The 26,464-nt window shown below is 41.9% G+C and overlaps 1 protein-coding gene across 2 annotated transcripts in view; it reads left to right on the forward strand.

Annotated features, from left to right (window-relative positions):
* LOC106567646 (opioid-binding protein/cell adhesion molecule) overlaps positions 1-26,464 on the forward strand; it is a 613,793-nt gene that overhangs the window by 573,466 nt on the left and 13,863 nt on the right. For both annotated transcript variants that reach the window (XM_082960288.1, XM_014137182.3), the window contains 4 exons: positions 366-494; positions 12,860-12,980; positions 16,452-16,603; positions 18,493-18,528. In XM_082960288.1, the coding sequence (XP_082816414.1) occupies positions 366-494; positions 12,860-12,980; positions 16,452-16,603; positions 18,493-18,528 (438 nt within the window). The remainder of the gene's footprint in view (positions 1-365; positions 495-12,859; positions 12,981-16,451; positions 16,604-18,492; positions 18,529-26,464) is intronic.

Consider the following 26,464-nt stretch of genomic DNA (forward strand, 5'->3'; position numbering starts at 1 on the left):
AATTGGTTACGGGATCGTAAAACGGCAGCCATCTCCTTCAGCGTCGGTCTTCATACAACCTGAGTTATTTCATTCCTGCTTTACGTGAGGATGAGGCTTTTATCAGTTCAAACACCCTGCCTTTTAATAAGTTGGTCGGTCTAGAAAATGATGGCTGACCCTTTTCTCCAATGGGAAAACATGTACGATAGGTATTTTGGAGAACAGTGGGGTGAATAATTGGGCCATTGATTTGATATAGGATGGCCGTACACTTCACCTAACCTCGTTGTTGTTGTTGTTTACCTCACATGTTGGGGTTGTTGTTGTTGCTTCTTACTTCACCTATTGTTTACCTCTCCTCTTGTTGTTGTTTACCTCCACAGTTGACTTGGTATCGGAGGACGAGTACCTGGACATCCCCAGTATCTCCAGACAGAGAGCGGGGACGTACGAATGCACCGCCATCAACGACATCGCCACAGATGTCCAGACCGTTGAGATCACAGTCAACTGTGAGTTCAATGTCAGCCCAGTCCTGGCGTGTATTTACTAGGAACCAAACAGAAGCAAACAGGCCAAAACAGGGAGGGGCTAACCTGAACAGTAAGAGAGACTTGTTGCAAAACGGTTTGCTACGATGTGCAGTAAGCATTCTATTCTCTCGCAGACAGTTTCACTGGGTCAATGGTTTCATGAGCAGGGATTTAATATAGACACATGGATGACGCACGTGGCAGCTGCTGATTGGCTGAAAGTGTGGGGTGGTTGGAGTTTTTGAACTACCGGTAGTTTCTTTAAGAAGATATATAAAAACATCTGTGAATTTGAACAACAGCATAAATAAACCTATTTCACTTTTACATGTAAAAAACCGAATGGCCACTGCTACACATGCTGCCACTGTTTTGAACAGATTAGATTATACTATTTAGAACTAGCAGCCAGCTCAAGAATGAACTAGTGCACCAGGGAGAGCGCAACAACATGCAGATGTAATAAGTGAAAACATATGATCTAACTGGGGATATGTAGCTAATATAATGTCGCAAAGCATGATGCACTAGCCATCCTGAAATAATTGAAATATTTCCGAGTTAGTCAGATATTAGCTTAGAAAGACTTGAAATTGGCATGGAAGGTAACTAGCTAGCAATAGCTGATGAACAATACAATTGGCCAGCCACAGTAATGCTTTTTTGTCCTACCAGATCCGCAATGAGAAGGTTCTGGCTAGTGTATCCCACTGTCCTTTGACTCTTGTCGAATGTAGATGTCCGGTTTATCAGGTCCCAGGCTTCCATGACTGTTATGATTATTTATTTACAAGTTAATTACAATTAGCTGTTTGCTTTAGCAGCATCTGTACCTTCTAGTCTCTAGTGCGGAAGTAAGCTGTCTGGCGCGAGAGACTCATTGGGAAGGATACTAGATCAGACCCATAATTTCTGACTGAGCGCACTTTTGAGGTCCCTAGGATCGTCCATTTCCTTTGTGCTGTTATAATTTATGCTATGAAATCCTGCAATTTCATTGGGGCGGTTCCCCCTGATAGCAAATAGCTGACAAAACAATCCAAGCAATGTTCGCATGGCCTATGTGCCCGCGGAGCTGCTGGCAGTCACTGGAAGGAGTGTAGTAAGTAACAACTTGTTTTGAACCGTGTATTTTTTTTACAGGAAAATGGACACATTTACCACACTTTTATGAGCATTTCAAACATAATCTATGAATTATAGTATAATTATAGTATAATTATAGTAAATATATATATATATTTATTTTTATTGACTAATAACAATTGGGCCGCCGCCCCTAACGCACATGTGGGTGGACTGCGTCTGGATGAAGCTCAGTTTGTGTTTAGCTTTATTTTGTTGCAGTTCATCAGAAAAAGTTGCAAAGAGGTTGTGCATGCTATGCATCATGTCTTATTGGACAATTATGGATTACGGTATTTGATGCACTTTGGAAATTATTCTACCCTACATGAAATATGTAGTGTGACTCAGTAACCTAATAAAGTCAAATAAAAGCATTGCAAATTATGCACACTACAGATAATTCAAATGATAGCAGAAATAGATGGGGTACAACAGGGATGTGATGTGGTTTCAGGTCATTTGGTTTGATTCTAATCATTATAACATTAACTGTGCTATACTTGGAATGCAGCCCACATGCTCTGAAGTACCAGCTCAATTAAACGCCACTGCATTTACAAATTTGTTCTCCAAAGAATCACAATTCAACTTGATTACAATTGTTCAACTGTATTTACAGATGACCCCATGTGATACCTTGACTAGGGCTGTTGCGGTGACCGTATTACCGCCACCTCGGCGGTCACGAGTCATGAAGGCAGTCAAATTTCAAGTGACCGTTTAGTCACGGTAATGACGCTTCTCCAAGCTCTGATGCTGCTGGTCATTAGTAGCCTACCAAACTTGCTAACTGCCTGGTACTCAGCACTGTATTGTCCCTCTAATCACTCTGCCATCAATGCAAATGTAAACTGACTATATTTATTTCTCAACTATCCTAATATTAAGCACATTGCTTATCTTTACAACAGGAGTATAGCCTACCTGGCTGGCATGAAAATAAATCATGGCAAAAGCGTCCTCCACCCGCTATTTAAGTGCATATAAGAAAGGTTTTTCCGCTGCCCCTGTTTCGAGACAGGTGCAAGACAATGGTCCATTCTAAATAAATACAAATTCACACATTATTTAGTATATGTAAAGACGAGATTAAATTAAGAATAGTCTGATGGGTGACAATAATATCACTTGTGAATTACAGTTGAAGTCAGAGGTTTACATCCACCTTAGCTAAATACATTTAAACTCAGTTTTTCACAATTCCTGACATTTAATCCTAGTAAAAATTACCTGTTGTAGGTCAGTTAGGATCATCACTTTATTTTAACTATGTGAAATGTCAGAATAGTAGTAGAGATAATTATTTATTTCAGCTTTTATTTATTTCATCACATTCCCAGTTGGTCAGAAGTAAACATACACTAAATTTGTATTTGGTAGTATTGCCTTTAAATTGTTTAACTTCAGTCAAACGTTTTGGGTAGCCTTCCACAAGATTCCCACAATAAGTTGTGTGAATTTTGGCCCATTCCTCCTGACAGAGCTGGTGTAACAGAGTCAGGTTTATAGGCCTCCTTGCTCGCACACACTTTTTCAGTTCTGCCCAAAAAATCTCTATGGGATTGAGGTCAGGGCTTTGTGATGGCCACTCCAATACCTTGACTTTGTTATCCTTAAGCCATTTTGCTACAACTTTGGAAGTTTGCTTGGGGTAATTGTCCATTTTCGACCAAGCTTTAACTTCCTGACTGATGTCTTGAGATGTTGCTTCAATATAACCACATCATTTTCCTACCTCATGATGCCATCTATTTTGTGAAGTGCACAATTCCCTCCTGCAGCAAAGCACCCCCACAACATGATGCTGCCACCCCCATGCTTCACAGTTGGGATGGTGTTCTTCGGCTTGCAAGCGCCCCCCTTTTTCCTCCAAACATAACGATGGTCATTATGGCCAAACAGTTCTATTTTTGTTTCATCAGACCAGAGGACATTTCTCCAAAAAGTACGATCTTTGTCCCCATGTGCAGTTGCAAACCGTAGTCTGGCTTTTTCATGGCGGGTTTGGAACAGTGGCTTCTTCCTTGCTGAGCGGCATTTCAGGTTATGCCGATATAGGACTCGTTTTACTGTGGATATAGATACTTTTGTACCTGTTTCCTCCAGCATCTTCACAAGGTCCTTTGCTGTTGTTCTGGGATTGATTTGCACTTTTTGCACCAAAGTACATTCATCTCTAGGAGACAGAACGCGTCTCCTTCCTGAGCGGTATGATGGCTGCGGACCACGCATAGTATTTATACTTGTGTACTATTGTTTGTACAGATGAACGTGGTACCTTCAGGCATTTGGAAATTGCTCCCAAGGATGAACCAGACTTGTGGAGGTCTACAATTATTTTGCTGAGGTCTTGGCTGATTTTTTTGTTTTTCCCATGATGTCACTCAAAGCGGGACTAAGTTTGAAGGTAGGCCTTGAAATACATCCACAGGTACACCTCCAATTGATTCAAGCTGTTTAAAGGCACAGTCAACTTAGTGTATGTAAACTTCTGACCCACTGGAATTGTGATACAGTGAATTATAAGTGAAATAATCTGTCTGTAAACAATTGTTGGAAAAATTGCTTATGTCATGCAGAAAGTAGATGTCCTAACCGACTTGCCAAAACTATAGTTTGTTAACAGAAATTTGTGGAGTGGTTGAAAAACGATTTTTAATGACTCCAATCTAAGTGAATGTAAACTTCCGACTCAACTGTATATATTATCACTTATGAATGATGCCCAGCATAAGAAACAGCCTTCGAATCATAGTCCCACACCTCATGTAGCCTAGCCCATAAGCTTATATGTTTTTATAAGGTTTGTATCACAACTAAAGTGGCCAAATAAGGACATTAATCCGCTTTACAAGGGGTTTAGAGTTTAACTGGCATACATAAGCAGCGCATGAGTTTCAAGTTTCGGGACAATAATTTTCTCCATAACAATTCACATTTATAATAAAAGTATTACATGCATTACCACATTTACAGTCACTTTTGATAATGGTGTTTTCCGCAAATAAAACATTCCCTCTTATAGCCAACTGCCATGTGCGCATTGCTGCACTTATAATGTGAAGAAATAGCCTAATAGTTTATAAACATTTTAAGCTAAATGTACTGATCTGTTGTGTCAGCCATATTCCGATGCTAGTGGTTATATTAATTTGGGATCTATTGCATTGCACAACTGTCCCAGACTATGTTTGGAATATTTATTTCTCGCACGGAATAGGTCAACTTTTGTACAATGGGGGATAGTAGAGTGACATAGGCTAGTGCTTTTGCTGTTCGTTAGGCCTACTCATCTTGTTGGCTGACGGAAAGTACATTTGCACCTCGGAATTGAATGAGGATGTGCACAGTTGCGTTTCCGATGTGTCTGTCTTCAATTGTAGCCTGTGGGAAAGACCCAGTCATGTGATGGAGAGCTATGTGAGTGAGAGGCGCAGCACGCTCAGGTAGAAGGGCACAACACAGCACTCCGGGCTGCAAAAGGCATGGATTTTTTTAGGGTGCATTAGTATATGACGTTAGTATATGACATTTTCAAAGGGGATGCTGCCGTGAAATTCGAGGCATTATCAAGTGCTTGTCAAATTGTGAATGAGAGACAATTGGAGTTTGTACAGCCTGTGCAAAAAAACAAAGCAGAGCTCATGCCTTTCATGCAACTTTTTTCAAATCATCATTCAAGTCTCATCATGGAGCCTTACAATGTATTAAAATTCAAAACATGTAAACCAAACCAACTTGTCGTGACGTGACTATCATTAATGTGTTGACTGTTATTTATTGAATAATTAACTACTATGTTTAATTGTTACTCAATTAAATGAATCATGTAACAATTAACTCATTATGAATTTAGGGCACTACTGGAAAAGTTGTTTTCCAAGTTACTATCTCCCAACTTAAACTCTAAACTCTAAAGATATATATATATATATATATATATGACATCAATAACAGTAAAATCGCGCCGGAGCAGAAGGCAGACATTTACCCCAACCGATTGTGTTTTTTTGTTCGTTTATCTGCATTGTTTGTAAGTTATTTTTTACTATTTTGTACATAATGTTGCTGCTACCGTCTCTTTTGCCCGAAAATAACTTATAGACATCAGGACTGCGATTACTCACCATGGACTAGCAGAATCGTTTTTCTTTTTTCACGACTCTGACGAGCCCGAGGCGGAGGATATATGGCTCCCTTGGGAACAGGCCTGACCCCAGTGATCTGCGTGAATAGGCAGAGAAAGAGAGGCCGGAGGGCGGGCTGCCTTCTGAGGAGTAGGAGGCAATCAAATAAACCCCCACTCCCCTCAATTCTGCTCGCAAACATGTAATCTTTGGACAATGAAATGGACAAGTTATTGGAAGGATTAAACTACCAACGGACATTAAAAACTTAAACATCTTATGCTTCACTGAGTCGTGCCTGAACGACGACAATATCAACATACAGCTGGCTGGTTATACGATATACCGGCAGGATAGAACATCGGCGTCTGGTAAGACAAGGGGCGGCAGTCTATGTCTGTTTGTAAACAACAGCTGGTGCACGATATCTAAGGAAGTCTCAAGTCATTGCTCGCCTGAGGTAGAGTTCCTCATGCTAAGCTGCAGACCACGTTACCTACCAAGAGAGTTTTTCTCTATATTCTTTGTAGCTGTTTACATACCACCACAGTCAGAGGCTAGCACCAAGATAGCATTGAATGAGCCTTATTCTGCCATAAGCAAACAAGAAAACTCTCACCCAGAGGCGGCAATCCTAGTAGCCGGGGACTTTAATGCAAGGAAACTTACATTTATTTGACCTAATTTCTATCAACATGTTAAATGTCACCCCAGAGGGAAAAGAACTCTGGACAAACTATACTCCACACACAGAGATGGATACAAAGCTCTCCCTCGCTCTCCATTTTGCAAATCTGACCATAATTATATCCTCCTGATTCCTGCTTACAAGCAAAATTAAAACAGGAAGCGCCAGTGACTAGATCAATAAAAACGTGGTCAGATGAAGCAGATGCTAAGCTACAGGACTGTTTTGCGAGCACAGACTGGAATATGTTCCGGGATTCCTCCAATGGCATTGAGCAGTACACCACATCTGTCATTGGCTTCATCAATAAGTGCATTGATGACGTCATCCCCACAGTAACTGTACATACAGTACATACCCTAACCAGAAGCCATGGATTGCAGGCAGCATCTGCACTGAGCTAAAGGCTAGAGCTGCCGCTTTCAAGGAGCTTGACTCTAACCCAGAAGCTTATATGCCCTCCGACGAACCATCAAAAAGGCAAAGCTTCAATACAGGACAAAGATTGAATTGAACTACACCAGCTCTGACGCTCGTTGGATGTGGCAGGGCCTGCAAACCATTACAGACTACCAAGGGAAGCACAGCCAAGAGCTGCCCAGTGACACGAGCCTACCGGACGAGCTAAACTACTTATATGCTCGCTTCGAGGCAAATAACACTGAAACATGCATGAGAGCACCAGCTGTACCGGAAGATTGTGTGATCACGCTCTCCGCAGCCGATGTGAGTAAGACCTTTAGACAGGTCAACATTCACAAGGCCGCAGGGCCAGACAGATTACCAGGACGTGTACTGTGAGCATGCGCTGTGTCTTCACTGACATTTTCAACCTCTCCCTGTCCGAGTCTGTAATACCAACATGTTTTAAGCAGACAATCATAGTGCCTGTGAAGAACACTAAGAAGAAGAACACTAAGGTAACCTGCCCTAAATGACTACTGATCTGTAGCACTCACGTCTGTAGCCATGAAGTGCTTTGAAAGGCTGGTCATGGCTCACATCAACACCATCATCCCAGAAACCCTAGACCCACTCCAATTTGCATACCACCCCAACAGATCCACAGATGATGTAGTCTCTATTGCACTCCACAATGCCCTTTCCCACCTGGACAGATGAACACCTATGTGAGAATGCTATTCATTAACTACAGCTCAGCATTCAATGTTTTGATTTTTTTAATTTTATTTTACCATTATTTAAATAGGCAAGTCATTTAAGAACAAATTCTTGTTTTCAATGACGGCCTAGGAACAGTAACTTGTTCAGGGGCAGAACGACAGATTTTACCTTGTCAGCTTGGGGATTCAATCTCGCAACCTTCCAGTTACTAGTCCAGCGCTCTAACCACTAAGTTACCTGCCGCCCCAATCAATAAGCTAAGGACCCTGGGACTAAACACCTGCAACTGGATCCTGGACTTCCTGACGGGCCGCCCCCAGGTGGTAAGGGTAGGTAACAACACATCCGCCACGCTGATCCTCAACACAGGGGCCCCTCAGGGGTGCGTGCTCAGCACCCTCCTGTACACCCTGTTCACTCATAACTGCACGGCCAGGCTCGACTCCAACACCATCATTAAATTTGCTGATGACACAACAGTGGTAGGCCTGATCACTGACAACAACGAGACAGCCTATAGGGAGGAGGTCAGAGATGTGGTGCCAGGACAACAGCCTCTCCCTCAACGTGATCAAGACAAAAGAGATGATTGTGAACTACAGGAAAAAGAGGACCAAGCATGCTCCCATTCTCATCGATGGGGCTACAGTGGAGCAGGTTGAGAGCTTCAAGTTCCTTGGCGTCCACATCACTAACTAACTAACATGGTCCAAGCACACCATGACAGTCAAGAAGCGGGCATGACAAAACCTATTCCCCCTCAGGAGACTGAAAAGATTTAGCATTGGTCCTCAGATCCTCAAAAGGTTCTACAGCTGCACCATCGAGAGCATCCTGACTGGTTGCATCACTGCCTGGTCAGGCAACTGCTCGGCCTCTGACCGCTAGGCACTACAGAGGGTAGTGCGTACGGCCCAGTACATCACTGGGGCCAAGCTTCCTGCCATCCAGGACCTCTATACCAGGCGCTGTCAGAGGAAGGCCCTGGAAATTGTCTAAGACTCCAGCCACCATAGTCATAGACTGTTCTCTCTGCTACCACACGGCAAGCAGTACCGGAGCACTAAGTCTAGGTCCAAGAGGCTTCTAATCAGCTTCTACCCCCAAGCCATAAGACTCATGAACATCTAGTCAATTGGCTACCCAGACTATTCACATTGCACCCCCCTCCCCTCTCCACACCACTGCCACCCCTCTGTTGTCATCTATGCATAGTCACTTTAATAACTCTACCTACATGTACATACTACCTCAACTAACCGGTGCCTCCACACTTTGACTCTGTACCGGCACCCCCCTGTATATATTGTTATTTTTTACAGCTCCTCTTTAATTACTTGTTAGTTTCATCTCTTATTCTTATCCATATCTTTTGAAACTGCACTGTCGGTTAGGGGCTCGTAAGTAAGCATTTCACTGTTGTATTTGGCGCATGTGACTAATACAATTTGATTTGAACAGTAAATTATTAATTAGTACCTCATCAGTCTCATTCTGAACGTCGTGTATTTCTTGGATATCTGCACAAACCCTAACCTAATTGATGAATCAGCAATACAAACATTGGCTTAATTATTTATTTACTAACTAACTAAATAAAGAATCACACAGAAATACATAAACACACACACGGTATAGGTTGTCGATTACTAACTTAATACAATGAAAAGAGGTCCCTAGTGGACTAAAAAAAGCATGACCATTTGGTTACACAATGGGAAAGGAGGGGTAGGTAAGGAGAGGGAGAGACAAAGAGAGTCAACTTATCGTACATACATTTGGAAGCTACACTCACGGGAATATGAATACTTTGCACATGAACGACTGCTCATTCGGAAAATAAATGCAATGTATATATTTACGCGTATGTGAGGACAGACGCTGGGAGACGAGAAGCAAGTACAGGGAGTGAATATTTAATAAATAACCGACATGAAACAAAACAAGGACTGCGTCTGGACAGGGGGAACAAAATGACATTAATGCTGACATGGGGATGAATCTGAGAAATAGACAGATATAGAGGAGGCAATCAATAAGTGATAGAGTCCAGGTGAGTCCAATGAAGCGCAGATGCGCGTAACGAGCGCCGGAGAGGGTGAGCAGGAGAAGGCGTGACAGTACCGCCCCCTCTAGGGGTGCCACCCTGCGTCCCATCTGGGCGAGCCTGACGGGCCGGCCAAGGCTTGTGAGCCGGCCAAGGTGTGGGAGCCCGACAAGCCAACCGTGGCGTGGGAGCCGGACGAGCCGGCTGAGGTATGATGTGGGATGGGAGCCTGCTGAGCTAACCAAAGAAAGAAAACCTCTCGAGCCAGCTAAGGCATGGAAGCCTGACGAGCCAGCTGAGGAACCCCTGGTTCCTTCGGCAGCGGCACCTGGACCCAACATCACCAACAAAAAACTAAAAACTCCCTGATGCTTCCAATATTGTGCTGTCAGCATTCTGTGAGGGCAGACGCTGGGAGACGAGAAGTAAGTACAGGGAGTGAATATTTAATAAATTACCGACATGAAACAAAGCAAGGACAGCGTATGGACAGGGTGAACAAAACAACATTAATGCTGACACGGGATGAAACTGAGGCAATCGATACGTGATGGTGTCCATGTGAGTCCAATGAAGCACTAATGCGCGTTGATGGTGACAGGTGTGCATAATGATGGGCCGCCTGGCGCCAGAGAAGGGGAGTGGGAGCAGGTGTGACAGCGTAGATGTCTTTGTCGTCTCTCTGTTGAACTCGATGGGTGCTATGGGGAAGTTATCGAGGGATGTAAGACTCTAGTTTGTCCACCAGAGGTCAGAATGTCCTTTGTAGTGGAGCTTTTCTCATCTTGGGGTGTTCATTAGACTAGATACTTCAGAGGGATCCGTTCTTCCCCCTCGCCTTTGGTCAAATGTCCTAGACTACTTTACATACAAAGCTGCAGACTGTGAATGTTCTGGTCTAGTCTTTCATAAGTTCCAACCATTTCGTAATGTTCAGCTCATGCTTTCTGTCACGCTGATCTTAGGGTCTCACCATTTTCAGCCGTGTAGCCACTGCCCCACGCTGTCTGGTCTCAATGGTTGATTATTCATCGTTCAGCTGCTGACCACTTTATACGCCAGCAGTAACCTGGCATATTTTGGTCTAATGTAAATTTTGTTAGCGAGCCCTTTTAAGCACTCTGGCCAAAAGGGGCGTTCTGGGCACAAGTTTATATAAAAAGCCATTATCTCAGTTAGAAGGCTAAAATTACATTGCTATCTTCACAAAAGTATTGTCATACTTAATCATATATTTTATACAACATTTAGATACAAATCTGACAACTAGAATGTGTACACCCTCAGAGATACAGTTATTTAGTTGTACCATCCTTAATGACATCACAAAATAATAAAATAATAAACACTTTGACAGGATTGTTCTTTAACTTCTTATGGGCAGGTGGGACGCTACCGTCCCACCTGGCCAACATCCGGTGAAATTGCAGAGCGCGAAATACAAACTACAGTATTATAAATATTTAACTTTCATAAAATCACAAGTGTAATACATCTTAACTTCTTGTTAATCCAGCCGATGTGTCAGATTTCAAAAGGCTTTACGGCGAAAGCAAACCATGTGATTATCTGAGGATAGCACCCCGCATACAAACACATGAAAAACATATTTCAACGGGGCAGGTGCGACACAAAAGTCAGAAATAGCGATATAAAAAATGCCTTACCTTTGATGATCTTCTTCTGTTGGCACTCCAAAAGGTCCCAGTTACATCACAAATGATCCTTTTGTTTGATAATGTCCTTCTTTATATCCATAAAAACTCAGTTTAGCTGGCGCGCTTCAGTCAATAATCCACCCAGTTTCCCTCCATCAAAATGCATACAAAATGAATCTCAAACGTTACTAATAAACTTTTCCAAACAAGTCAAACAACGTTTATAATCACAACTTAGGTACCCTAATACATAAATAAATCATGAAATTTAAGACGGAGTATCGTTATTGTCTTTACTGGAGAAAAATACCAAAGATCACGCTCTATTCCACGCACTTGGAAAACTACACCTTAAATGGGAGCCACCTAGAAAAACTACAATTTCTGGCAAATTTTTCCAAAAACCAGCCTGAAACTCTTTCTAAAGACTGTTGACATCTAGTGGAAGCCCTAGGAACTGCAATCTGGGAGGACTTGGCCTTATAATAAAAGTGATAGCCATTGAAAATAGAGGTAGGCAGAATTCTTTTGGGGGGAGGATGGATTGTCCTCGGGGTTTCGCCTGCCATATCAGTTCTGTTATACTCACAGACATAATTTTAACAGTTTTAGAAACTTTAGAGTGTTTTCTATCCAAACCTACTGATTATTTGCATATCCTAGCTTCTGGGCCTGTGTAACAGGCAGTGACTTTGGGCACACTTTTCATCCGGACGTCAAAATACTGCTCCCTACCCAAGAGAGGTTAACCATTTCCCACATTCGTTATGTTAGAAATATTGTTTCAATGTCCAATCATTTGACGTTTGAGTTTTTAGGCGGACCACACTCTCTCTAGACAAAGCATTCCTTTGGTGGATACTGAAAGGCAGAGGGGGAAAGTTCCCTCCTGCTTACGATCCAGTGTTAAGGTGTAAAGACCGGCACAGTCCCCCCTTTTCTGTGGGAGAGAGGGGTCTGGCTATCTTCAAACATGTGCCAAGCTGATCTGGCACCTTTGATCCTCACCAAGGAGAGAGAGTCAGGACAAACTAAAGTTACATTAATAACTCTAAATTAAGCATATAGGAGTACCAATTTTTTTGTTAACTGCTCAACTCAGCTTTGTTCAATTGTATTCTTCATACTATAATATAATATAAAATAATGACACAGAATTTTAAGCAAGTCTTCTCTGCTAAATGAATTAGTGTAGCACATTAGGACCTAACATAAGGACAACTCAGAGTATGCTATTCTGTTCTTCTGAAATAGACAACATTTTCTTCATTTCATGCTTCTTTAGATCTGTCTAAAATAAATAATGGATTTATTGTGAAGGAGTAGGCTATTTTACATGGATTCATTCGACTTTTTAAAATGTAGATTTTCAAAATGTCTGCATCAGTGGCTTGTAGTGGAAGCCAGGATATGCTAAATGTGTTTATGTTAATCAATGGTCAATTACAGTGAGCCCGACTCTTATTTGCTTGACAATCACCGGCTGACAACATTTTGGGACCGCCACAGCCCTAACCTTGACTCCCTCTCTGGCATGCTGATCCCATGGGTGCCCTCTTGTGTGCCCGTAGATGCCCCCAGTGTGTCAGAGGGCAGAGACGTTGGCGTGACCCTTGGCCAGAGAGGGGTGCTGGAGTGCGAAGTGGATGCGGTGCCCAAGGCGGACTTTGAGTGGTATCGAGACGAAAGAAGGTAAATTGTTGTGGATGTTTGCAAACATGTTGAATCTGTGCTTTTCCAGGGTTTTAGATTTTCCTGGAAGTTGATTTTCAAGGAAGGTCATTGGGTCATCAGCATATAATATATATACACTGCTCAAAAAAATAACGGGAACACTTAAACAACACAATGTAACTCCAAGTCAATCACACTTCTGTGAAATCAAACTGTCCACTTAGGAAGCAACACTGATTGACAATAATTTTCACATGCTGTTGTGCAAATGGAATAGACAACAGGTGGAAATTATAGGCAATTAGCAAGACACCCCCAATAAAGGAGTGGTTCTGCAGGTGGTGACCACAGACCACTTCTCAGTTCCTATGCTTCCTGGCTGATGTTTTGGTCACTTTTGAATGCTGGCGGTGCTTTCACTCTAGTGGTAGCATGAGACGGAGTCTACAACCCACACAAGTGGCTCAGGTAGTGCAGCTCATCCAGGATGGCACATCAATGCGAGCTGTGGCAAGAAGGTTTGCTGTGTCTGACAGCGTAGTGTCCAGAGCATGGAGGCGCTACCAGGAGACAGGCCAGTACATCAGGAGACGTGGAGGAGGCCGTAGGAGGGCAACAACCCAGCAGCAGGACCGCTACCTCCGCCTTTGTGCAAGGAGGAGCAGGAGGAGCACTGCCAGAGCCCTGCAAAATGACCTCCAGCAGGCCACAAATGTGCATGTGTCTGCTCAAACGGTCAGAAACAGACTCCATGAGGGTGGTATGAGGGCCCGACGTCCACAGGTGGGGGTTGTGCTTACAGCCCAACACCGTGCAGGACGTTTGGCATTTGCCAGAGAACACCAAGATTGGCAAATTCGCCACTGGCACCCTGTGCTCTTCACAGATGAAAGCAGGTTCACACTGAGCACATGTGACAGACGTGACAGAGTCTGGAGACGCCGTGGAGAACGTTCTGCTGCCTGCAACATCCTCCAGCATGACCGGTTTGGCGGTGGGTCAGTCATGGTGTGGGGTGGCATTTCTTTGGGGGGCCGCACAGCCCTCCATGTGCTCGCCAGAGGTGGCCTGACTGCCAGTAGGTACCGAGATGAGATTCTCAAACCCCTTGTGAGACCATATGCTGGTACGGTTGGCCCTGGGTTCCTCCTAATGCAAGACAATGCTAGACCTCATGTGGCTGGAGTGTGTCAGCAGTTCCTGCAAGAGGAAGGCATTGATGCTATGGACTGGCCCGCCCGTTCCCCAGACCTGAATCCAATTGAGCACATCTGGGACATCATGTCTCGCTCCATCCACCAGTGCCACGTTGCACCACAGACTGTCCAGGAGTTGGCAGATGCTTTAGTCCAGGTCTGGGAGGAGATCCCTCAGGAGACCATCCGCCACCTCATCAGGAGCATGCCCAGGCATTGTAGGGAGGTCATACAGGCACGTGGAAGCCACACACACTACTGAGCCTCATTTTGACTTGTTTTAAGGACATTACATCAAAGTTGGATCAGCCTGTAGTGTGGTTTTCCACTTTAATTTTGAGTGTGACTCCAAATCCAGTCCTCCATGGGTTGATAAATTGGATTTCCATTGATTATTTTTGTGTGATTTTGTTGTCAGCACATTGAACTATGTAAAGAAAAAAGTATTTAATAAGATTATTTAATTCATTCAGATCTAGGATGTGTTATTTTTGTGTTCCCTTTATTTTTTTGAGCAGTGTATATATACTGCTCAAAAAAATAAAGGGAACACTTAAACAACACAATGTAACTCCAAGTCAATCACACTTCTGTGAAATCAATCTGTACACTTAGGAAGCAACACTGATTGACAATACATTTCACATGCTGTTGTGCAAATGGAATAGACAACAGGTGGAAATTATAGGCAATAAGCAAGACACCCCCAATAAAGGCGTGGTTCTGCAGGGGGTGACCACAGACCACTTCTCAGTTCCTATGCTTCCTGGCTGATGTTTTGGTCACTTTTGAATGTTGGCGGTGCTTTCACTCTAGTGGTAGCATGAGACGGTGTCTACAACCCACACAAGTGGCTCAGGTAGTGCAGCTCATCCAGGATGGCACATCAATTCGAGCTGTGGCAAGAAGGTTTGCTGTGTCTGTCAGCGTAGTGTCCAGAGCATGGAAGCGCTACCAGGAGACAGGCCAGTACATCAGGAGACGTGGAGGAGGCCGTAGGAGGGCAACAACCCAGCAGCAGGACCACTACCTCCGCCTTTGTGCAAGGAGGAGCAGGAGGAGCACTGCCAGAGCCCTGCAAAATGACCTCCAGCAGGCCACAAATGTGCATGTGTCTGCACAAACGGTCAGAAACAGACTCCACAAGGGTGGTATGAGGGTCCGACGTCCACAGGTGGGGGTTGTGCTTACAGCCCAACACCGTGCAGGACGTTTGGCATTTGCCAGAGAACACCAAGATTGGCAAATTCGCCACTGGCGCCCTGTGCTCTTCACAGATGAAAGCAGGTTCACACTGAGCACGTGACAGACGTGACAGAGTCTGGAGACACCGTGGAGAACGTTCTGCTGCCTGCAACATCCTCCAGCATGACCGGTTTGGCGGTGGGTCAGTCATGGTGTGGGGTGGCATTTCTTTGGGGGGCCGCACAGCCCTCCATGTGCTCACCAGCGGTAGCCTGACTGTCATTAGGTACCGAGATGAGATCCTCAGACCCCTTGTGAGACCATATGCTGGTGCGGTTGGCCCTGGGTTCCTCCTAATGCAAGACAAGGCTAGACCTCATGTGGCTGGAGTGTGTCAGCAGTTCCTGCAAGAGGAAGGCATTGATGCTATGGACTGGCCTGCCCGTTCCCCAGACCTGAATCCAATTGAGCACATCTGGGACATCATGTCTCGCTCCATCCACCAACGCCACGTTGCACCACAGACTGTCCAGGAGTTGGCGGATGCTTTAGTCCAGGTCTGGGAGGAGGTCCCTCAGGAGACCATCCGCCACCTCATCGGGAGCATGCCCAGGCGTTGTAGGGAGGTCATACAGGCACGTGGAGGCCACACACACTACTGAGCCTCATTTTGACTTGTTTTAAGGACATTACATCAAAGTTGGATCAGCCTGTAGTGTGGTTTTCCACTTTAATTTTGAGTGTGACTCCAAATCCAGACCTCCATGGGTTGATAAATTGGATTTCCATTGATTATTTTTGTGTGATTTTGTTGTCAGCACATTCAACTATGTTAAGAAAAAAGTATTTAATAAGATTATTTCTTTCATTCAGATCTAGGATGTGTTGTTTAAGTGTTCCCTTTATTTTTTTGAGCAGTGTATATATATATATATATAGACAGAGAGCGAGCGAGTGAGAGAGCGAGAGAGAGAGAGTCTTCCCTAGAAGGACGTTTTGTGTATTGTTTTACTCGCATGGCTGAGGCAGCTCTATATGCATTTTAAATTGGTCAAATAAATTCATAAATGTATTCACTGACTACAGAGCTGTTTTCTTCTCTCTCAAGGATCTTCAACGGTTTAGACGGCATGGAGATCGAGGACGCCGGGCAGCTCTCCAAGCTGACCTTCTTAAACATCTCAGAGGCAGACTACGGCAACTACACGTGCATCGCCATCAACAAACTCGGCAGCTCCAACGCAAGCTTTGTCCTGTATGGTGAGTACATTATACCATTCAAGGTGCAAAAAAATGAAAATATTTTGTTGGTAACACTTTATAATAACTTTCATGAATAAGCTATTATACATGTTTCTAAATGCTTCGTAAATTATTAAAGATGTTATAAATGTTTATTATGAATGGTTAGAAATAATGAAATGTTTATTTATTATTAGTTTAGAAATAATTTATGAATGCCTATTCATGAATGTTATGATAAAGTGTACGGAATATTGTCTTGTGTTATTTCTACACAGTGCATGACTAACACAGAACCCAAACCGGCTGCGCGCGTGCTCCATTGTGCGTCATCGTGCATAAATGTATTTTGTCCCCCAACACCAAACGCAATCACGACACGCAGGTTAAAATATCAAAACAAACTCTGAACCAATTATATTCATTTGGGGACAGGTTGAAAAGCATTAAACATTTGTCCTGGGATATAAACATTGAGTTGTTATTTTACCTGAAATGCACAAGGTCCTCTACTCCACCAATTAATCCACACATAAAACAGTAAACTGAATCATTTCTAGTCATCTCTCCTCCTTCCAGGCTTTTTCTTTTCTTGACTTTATATTGCGATTGGCAACTTTCATAAATTAGGTGCATTACCGCCACTGACCTCATTCATCTTTCAGTCACCCACGTGGGTATAACCAATGAGGAGATGGGAGAGGCAGGACTTCCACCTCGATCTGTGTTACAAATAGAACTGACTTCTATTTTAGCCCATGGCAACGCAGACGCTTATTGACGCATGCGAGCAGTGTGGGTGCAATAATATAGATTTCTAAATTTATTTTGCAATGCTCGCACATGCAACGCGAGCGGTGTAGTCAGCCTGTCACAGTTCACTTTGAATGGACTATGATATTTCTTTATTTAATTTGTTTGATATAAATAACTGAGGCAATTTCCATGCTTAACATCAAAGCCTCAAACTGATTTTGTGTAAGAAGAACTGCATATACTAATACCCTGACTACACCGCTCGCGCGTAAAATGAATTTAGAAATATATATTATTCAATTATTGCACCCATACTGCTTGCACGCGCCAACGAGCGTCTGCGTTGCCAAGGGCTAAAATAGAAGTTAGTTTTATTTGTGACGCAGATCGCGTAGCAAGTCCTGCCTCTCCCATCTCCTCATTGGTTTATAGAAGCAGGTACCCACGTGCCATCTCCTCATTGGTTATACCCACATGGGTGACTGAAAGACGAACAAGGTCGGTGGCGGTAATGCACCTAATTTATGAAAGTTGCCAATCGCAATATAAAGTCCAGAGAAGAAAAAGCCTGGAAGGAGGAGAGATGACTAGAAACGATTCGGTTGACCGTTTTATGTGTGGATTAATTGTCATAGTAGAGGACCTTGTGCATGTCAGGTAAAATAACAACTCAATGTTTATGTCCCAGGACAAATTAGCTAGCAACAGCAAGCTAGCTAAATATTACAAATTAGCTAGTAAGTGCAAGCTAGCTAGCTAAATTGCCATAAATGTTTAATGCTTTTCGACCTGTCCCCAAATTAATGTAATTGGTTCAGAGTTTGCTTTGATATTTTAACCTGCATGTCGTGATCGCGTTTGGTGTGGGGGAACTAAATAAATGTATGCACGATGGTGCACATGCGCAGCCGGTTTTGGTTCCGTGTAAGTCTGGGAATCTGTGCCTTAATCTAACGCAACATCATCATAATGATTTAGGTTAACAGCAACACCTTTCACATCACTGTATGCCTTTAATACTGCACCCACAAAGCTAAAAACATATTCACCAGCTTGACTTTCACATTGTTCACATTAAGGTAACATTGTCAATGATTGTTTGCTTTTTGTTTGTTTTATATATTTTGCTGTGTTCTGTTCTTCTGGTGTAGAGGTTATTGAGCCTACTAGCTCAACACTAGTGCAAGGTTAGTACCGGTATTCAGCATGAGCATGCGTTTCGACTCACTCTCACCTCTCTGATGCGCTAACAGAATTCTAACAACGCATCTTAAACATTGCCATTTTCACATTGACAACAAACTGATTAGATGCCAATATCACTGGAGTGGCACTCAGTGCTAATACTGAGGTGACAGGAGGAATATGTTTCTGCCACTGGAAGGGGCCAGATAATGTTTGAGCAGTGCCTGACAAAAATTAGATTGTCAGAAGTTTACTGGGCTGCTCCTGAAAACTTTATTAGCTTCTAATTCCATTGATTAATATTGATAACAAGTTAAAAATGTATCTGACAAGTGACATTTCCTGGAAGAGGGCCGGATGAGGAGAAAGTAAGTCAGTAAAATCACTGTGGAAATGGTAAATGAAGAACTCTGTAGCTTTTTTAAATGTTTTGTTAACTCTGTTTTGTTTTTCTTATTTCAACCACCTCTCCGCCTCGCTATGTGGCATGGCTTCATTTTTATTTTGCATGTGCTTCATCTGCTGTGTAAGTATCTATCTGTCCTAAAACTATCATTTGTGTTGTATGTGTTAAAGCTGTTGTGACAATTTGTTAAATAATTTGTCTGTCTGGTTGTGGAATGGTGTCTTTATAGGAATCACAGAGACACATTCCTAATTCCCGTTTTTTAATCAATGCCATGTGTTCTTTTCCAATCCAAACTTCCCTCTAGTTAGTTTGAACTAATACTTGTAATGAACGTTACTACTATAGTGTAGCCCTACAACTGACCTCTTAGCAATGTGTTAGCAAAGCAAATTTTAATGATTGATTTGATGTGTGCTCAACGTCATTGTATTAATTAGACAGATGTTTGGAATTTAAGTGAAACTGGATCATTAACTGTGGGGCCCCTCTTCAGAGATGTATTACTTGCTTTGATTTGGATTGTGGGGGGAAAGGGCACTATTATTGTAATTATCCACATGCAGGTTTAGGAATAATCTACTGTGGCAGCATAATTGGATAGATGTCCCAATAGAATAGCTGGTGAACTCCAAGAAAATCCAAAGGAAATTAGAAATCATTGTATTACTCGGCTTCAAAGTAAAAAAATGCAATAATTTCGTCCCTCTCTCTCTCTCTCTCAATAATGCCCCATGTGGTCCAATATTTATTTATATGGGATTTCGAAAGCCCTTCTGAACCATACGACCCCGCAAGACCAAAGAATGGAAGTATGTTTAACTCATATAAGCCTTATTATATAGATCATCTCGTCAGCCTCCGAAATACAGTATAAATTCACATTCAATATGAGCTTCGCACAAAGGTCATTACTGAGATTAAAAATGTAATCTTGAAAGGTGACATAACACAATAGCTGTGACAATTGTCTCTAGAATTGCACCTCTCTCGCCTTCAAGAAAACTTGTTCCAAATCATATACAATACAAGTGTTCCTTGTCAAGGGCATTAGTTTATGGAGTTCGAGGACTACTCTACTTTGGCCTGGATTGTTGTTGTCTGGCCTGGATTCAATTCTTAATGTTAAGAGCAAATCAATAATACTACATTTTATCTTTAAATGAACAAGTCTTGTACCCTCTCTAGGTGAATAAAATCCCAGACCTTATGGCACCATATTTTTTTATGCAGTACATGATGGATACAACATGACATACTGGTGACAAAACAGTCCTATACATTATTGTTATTAAATACTGATGACAAAACAGTTCTATACACAGTTTATTAGGTACACCCATCTAGTACCGGGTCAGACCACCATTTGCCTCTAGAACAGCCTGAATTATTCGGGCCATGGATACAAGTCGGAAACGCTCCACAGGGATGTTGGTCCAATAGGACCTGAAGGCATCACACAGTTGCTGCAGATTGGATAACAATAATACACCACTGCCACCATCCTAGTTCCGTTGACACCCGGCAGTATGAGTCCAGGAACTTATGCTGCTCATGCCCAATCTTCGCCAAATCTCTGCCATCAGCATGACACAACAGGAACCGGGATTTGACGAACCAGGCAATTTTTTTCCACTCAATTGTCCAGTGTTGGGGATCGCGTGCCCAATCGAACCATTTCTTCTTGTTTTTAGATGATAGGAGTGGAACCCAGTGTGGTTGTGTGCTGCAATATCCCTTCTGTAACAAGGATCAACAAGTTGTGCGCCCCGAGATGCCGTTCTGCACACCACTGTTGTACTTTGTTGTTATTTTTCTGTTTGCGGCCCTCCTGTTAGATTGCACAGTTCTTGCCATTCTCCTTCGACCTCACTCATCAATGAGTTGTTTTCGCCAAAAAGGACTGCCGCTGACTGGATGTTTTTTGGTTGCTGCACCATTCTTAGGAAACTCTAGACACTGTCGTGGGTAAAAAGCCCGGTAGGGCATCCGTTTCTGAAATACTGGATCCGGTGTGACTGGAACCAATCATACCATGCTCAAAGTCGTTTAGGTCACTCGTTTTGCTTATTCTAATGTTCAATCGAGCAGTAACTGAATACCTCGATGCCTGTCTGCCTGCTTTATATAGCAAGTCACAGCCACATGACTCACTGTCTGTAGGAGCAATACATTTTCATAATGGGGTGGTGTACCTAATAAACTGGTGAGTGTACTTTACTGTTATTATATACTGGTGACAAAACAGTACTAAACATTATTTTACTATATACTGGTGACGAGGGTGTTATGGGTGGGCCTTAGGAGCCCTGGCCCACCCTACCATACCTCCTTGCCAATCCAAATAAAATATTGAAATATTGATCATATATTTGAACAAGACGCGAGCGGCAGAAAGACTCATCAATTTCAGTTAAAGCATCCGAGCGAGAGAAACAGCACCCCTCTGTCTCAGTATGTTTACAAAAAAAATAAAATGTAACCTTTATTTAACCAGGAAGGGCTCATGAAGATTTGAAATCAATTTTTCAAGAGCGTCCTGGCCAAGAAAGGTAGCACCTAGTCATTACAAAATTACAGACAGACAACATGAAAAAATACAGGTAATCTAATAAAAAACCACAGAATTCACAAGAGTATAACAAAATCATAAAACAGCAAATTAAAAACATTGACAGGTCAGGGAATCAGCCTCAAAATCCTTCATCAATGATTTAGAAACACCAATCGGGACAAGTTCTTCCAGTTTAAAAGTATTTTGTGAGGCATCCAAACCAATGGCGCAGAGTACAAGCCCTTATACCAAATTCAGTTCGAACATTTGGAACAGTTGGCAGGATAAAGTCCTGCGAACGAAGAGAGTACCCACCACATTTCTGAACAATAAAAATGCCCAAATAAAATGGTAGTAAAACTAAAATGGCTTTGTAAATAGAAGTATACCAGTGACTGAGCCTACGATTGACAAGAGAAGGCCAGCCAACCCTTGTATATAAAGTGCAGTGGTGCGTAAGGATTTTGCAGTTTAAAATAAATCCCAATGTTCCATAGTAAAGGGTGTCAATTGATCTCAAACACTGAGCGGAAGCATTCATATATACAATATGGTTTAAACCATGTATCTGATACTGTCTGGACTAAAATAGTGTGGCATGTCATACAGCATCAGATACAGTCATGGCCAAAAGTTTTGAGAATGACACAAATATTAATTTTCACAAAGTTTGCTGCTTCAGTGTCTTTAGATATTTTTGTCAGATGTTACTATGGAATACTGAAGTATACTTACAAGCATTTCATTAGTGTCGAAGGCTTTTATTGACAATTACATGAAGTTGACGCAAAGAGTCAATATTTGCAGTGTTGACCCTTTTTTTTCAAGACCTCTGCAATTCACCCTGGCATGCTGTCAATTAACTTCTGGGCCACATCCTGACTGTTGGCAGCCCATTCTTGCATAATCAATGCTTGTAGTTTGTCAGAATTTGTGGGTTTTTGTTTGTCCACCTGCCTCTTGAGGATTGACCACAAGTTCTCAATGGGATTAAGGTCTGTGGAGTTTCCTGGCCATGGACCCAAAATATCAATGTTTTGTTCCCCAAGCCACTTAGTTATCACTTTTGCCTTATGGCAAGGTGCTCCATCATGATGGAAAAGGCATTGTTCGTCACCAAACTGTTCCTGGATGGTTGGGAGAAGTTGCTCTCGGAGGATGTGTTGGTACCATTCTTTATTCATGGCTGTGTTCTTAGGTAAAATTGTGACTGAGCCCACTCCCTTGGCTGAGAAGCAACTCCACACATGAATGGTCTCAGGATGCTTAACTGTTGGCATGACACAGGACTGATGGTAGCGCTCACCTTTTCTTCTCCGGACAAGCTTTTTTCCGAATGCCCCAAACAATCAGAAAGGGGATTCATCAGAGAAAATGACTTTACCCCAGTCCTCAGCAGTCCAATCCCTGTACCTTTTGCAGAATATCAGTCTGTCCCTGATGTTTTTCCTGGAGAGAAGTGGCTTCTTTGCTGCCCTTCTTGACACCAGGCCATCCTCAAAGTCTTCGCCTCACTGTGCGTCCAGATGCACTCACACCTGCCTGCTGCCATTTCTGAGCAAGCTCTGTACTGGTGGTGCCTCGATCCCGCAGCTGAATCAACTTTAGGAGATGGTCCTGGCGCTTGCTGGACTTTCTTGGGCGCCCTGAAGCCTTCTTCACAACAATTGAACCGCTTGCCTTGAAGTTCTTGATGATCCGATAAATGGTTGATTTAGGTGCAATCTTACTGGCAGCAATATCCTTGCCTGTGAACCCCTTTTTGTGCAAAGCAATGATGACGGCACGTGTTTCCTTGCAGGTAACCAAGGCTGACAGAGGAAGAACAATGATTTCAAGCACCACCCTCCTTTTGAAGCTTCCAGTCTGTTATTCGAACTCAGTCAGCATGAAAGAGTGATCTCCAGCCTTGTCCTTGTCAACACTCACAGCTGTGTTAACGAGAGAATCACTAAGCTAGTCCTTTTGTGGCAGGGCTGAAATGCAGTGGAAATGTTTTTGGGGGATTCAGTTCATTTGCATGGCAAAGAGGGACTTTGCAATTAATTGCAATTCATCTAATCACTCTTCATAACATTCTGGAGTATATGCAAATTGCCATCATACAAACTGAGGCAGCAGACTTTGTGAAAATTAATATTTGTGTCATTCTCAAAACATATAAAGGAGCGCTGTTTCGTTCGCTCGAATGCTTTCTCCGTTGATATAGTTTAAGCAGAAAGGAATAGGCGACGCGAGAGGGCTCACTCTCTTCCCAATGCGTTTACATGGGAATAATATGCAGACCTAAGCTTGTCGCCTGCCTTCCCACCTTTGGGACAAAGACTCACATTGTTAAGGCGGAGATATGAGCATCTCGTCATTACATAGGCTACAGATCTCTGGCTTCAGCCTCTTGAAAATTGGAAAGTAAAGTTGGTGGGTGCACTGTTAGGATGGTGCATTGTCCTAAAGTAAAATGTTTCACCAAAATTACATAATTACTCCTGTCTAAATAAAATCTGTCAAAATACTTCACCAGGGAGCATGACGTAGCCACAGAGGATCATTAACTTATTTAAAAATAAATTGCTGTGTATTGTTTCAAATCAGAAGTGTCTAGGCCTATGCCTATTTGGGAAGCCCGCAATTTTAGTAGTGCGTGTGGCAATAGGTCTAGCTGATTGAGTTGCGACTGTCAGTGAAAAGAGTCTTAAATATGTGTGAAGATAATGTGTCTTGAGTATAATTTCAAATGTTGCCTCAAGAAGAAGGGGAGGGGTGTGTGGCGAAGATATGGTGCATCTTTTTCCAGAATGAATGCATACTTATGAAAGTGCCCATTTGGCAATGTCTGATTTCTGATTGTCTTAACTCACCACGTACACCACTAATAAGCTGAGCTTTCAGTCATTTTTTATTCGCTTCACACAAGTCAATGAAGTCTGTATTTTAACACCCATTGCGAATGATAGTTACTCAGTATTTGAAAAATCTTTCCAACACTCCCGGCCTCCACATGGGCGAGGATATTGGAAATTTTATCAAAGCCTATTGGATGATAACTTGTTTTTAACTAGGACAGAATAATTTATGACTGACTTTTTCCAACATAATATAGATACAGCTGATCCCCTTATTGTATGGGACACTTTTAAATGTGCCTTTAGAGGCCATGCAATTCAGTACTCATCTCTAAAACAAAAGCAATTTACGTCAAAATTGTCCAAATTAACAAATTAAATGGAAGGACTATCAGTACAGATAGATGGCAATAAAAACTGTACCATAGAGGCACAGAATAAGTTAGAGAAAAAACAAAAATAAATGTAGGAACTTATTCAAGAACGATTAAGTGTAATATATTATACAAATAAAGTGAACTGGATGAATAATTTTTTAGTCTTCAACATAGAAATGCTATCAAAAATAATTTACTGAAACTTGTTAAAAATGTCAGAGTCACCCATGATTCACCAAACAACATTTTGAAAGAGGAAGCAACATACTTTAAGCATATGTTTTTGTTTCAGTCTCCTCCATCTCTACTAAACAAAGTTAATTGTATGGATTTTTTTTCTATTAATTAATGTAGAATGAACAGCTGTACAGAAAGACTCATGTGAAGGCCAAATTACACAGGAGGAACTTCTTGATGCAATTAAAGCCTTTAAGTCTGGGAAAATTCCAGGGCTGGATGGCATACCAGTGGAGGTATACCAAAACTTTTTTGATGTACTCAGAGGACCGTTATTAGCATGTTTTTACCACTCCTTGAAACATTTTAGATTATCAGATTTCTCAACAAGAAGGTCTGATTTCATTAATACTGAAACAGGATCCAAGGTGTAAATATAAAGGTCCAGTCCATAAAAAAAATTGGAGGCACCTTACACTTCAGTGTTGTCATGCAAAGATTCTCGCAAAATGCATAGCGCATAGAATTAAAAAAGGTATTGTTGAAATGTTAGCTATTAAAATCAGATCCAACAATAATATCAAGTGGTTAGAAATACATAGGTTCTAGATACTTTTTCTAACCTCTCTGGATTACAACCAAATTATGTGTACAATATTACGTATTGGATCACAAAAATATAAATATATTATTGTGTAGTTTACCAATCAAATGGTCTGACGGTTATGTGGACATACTCTGTATACATATCCAGAAAGAAAGAAATTATCTCACTACAATACATTTTAATAGAAAGTTAACAAAAATAGATAGAATCTTGCTATCATGGAAAGGAAAATGCCTGTCTATTTGTGAATAAATCACCCTGATTAACTCATATCCAAGCGACCTGTTTTTTTAATTATATGAGCAAAAGATATTCAATTTTATTTAGAATGGCAAGACAGACAAAATTAAACGGGCCTATTTATATAATGAATATGAGTTTGGAGTGCAGAAATGATTAAATATTAAAGTGTTAGACCTCTCACTAAAGGTGTTAGTCATACAAAAATTGTACGTAAATCCGAACTGGTTCTCTAGCAGATTAGTAAGAATGTCCCAGCCCATGTTCAAAATTGCCTTTTTCCCTTTATTCAGATTACAACCTCTCACTTTTGGTTATTTGAAAATGAAATAATCTCCAAAATATCACTATTTTTTTTAAAAGCCATAGAAAGTTGGTTGCAATTTTAGTTTAATCAGAAAAGACAGAACAAATAATACGACAAATATTGTGATTAAACTCAAATATACTAATTGATAAAAAGAAAATGTTTTGTTTTAATAATATATATTTTTAAATCATCGTTGTAAATGTATCATAAATAGTCCTGGTGGAGTTATGCCACACATGCAGCTAACAAAAATATATGGAAATATCTGCTCTACCCAAAATTACAACCACCTAATTGCAGCATTACCGCAAAAATGGAAGAGGAAAATGGAAGGGGGAAATGTAAGCAACTTGTCTGTTGGCCCAATTGGTTAAAGAACATTGCGATAAATAAAAAAGTTGTGATAAATAAAAAAGTATACCAG

This window comes from Salmo salar, chromosome 13, assembly GCF_965601325.2.
Source record: "Salmo salar chromosome 13, fSalSal1, whole genome shotgun sequence".
NCBI classification, from domain to species: Eukaryota; Metazoa; Chordata; class Actinopteri; order Salmoniformes; family Salmonidae; genus Salmo; species Salmo salar.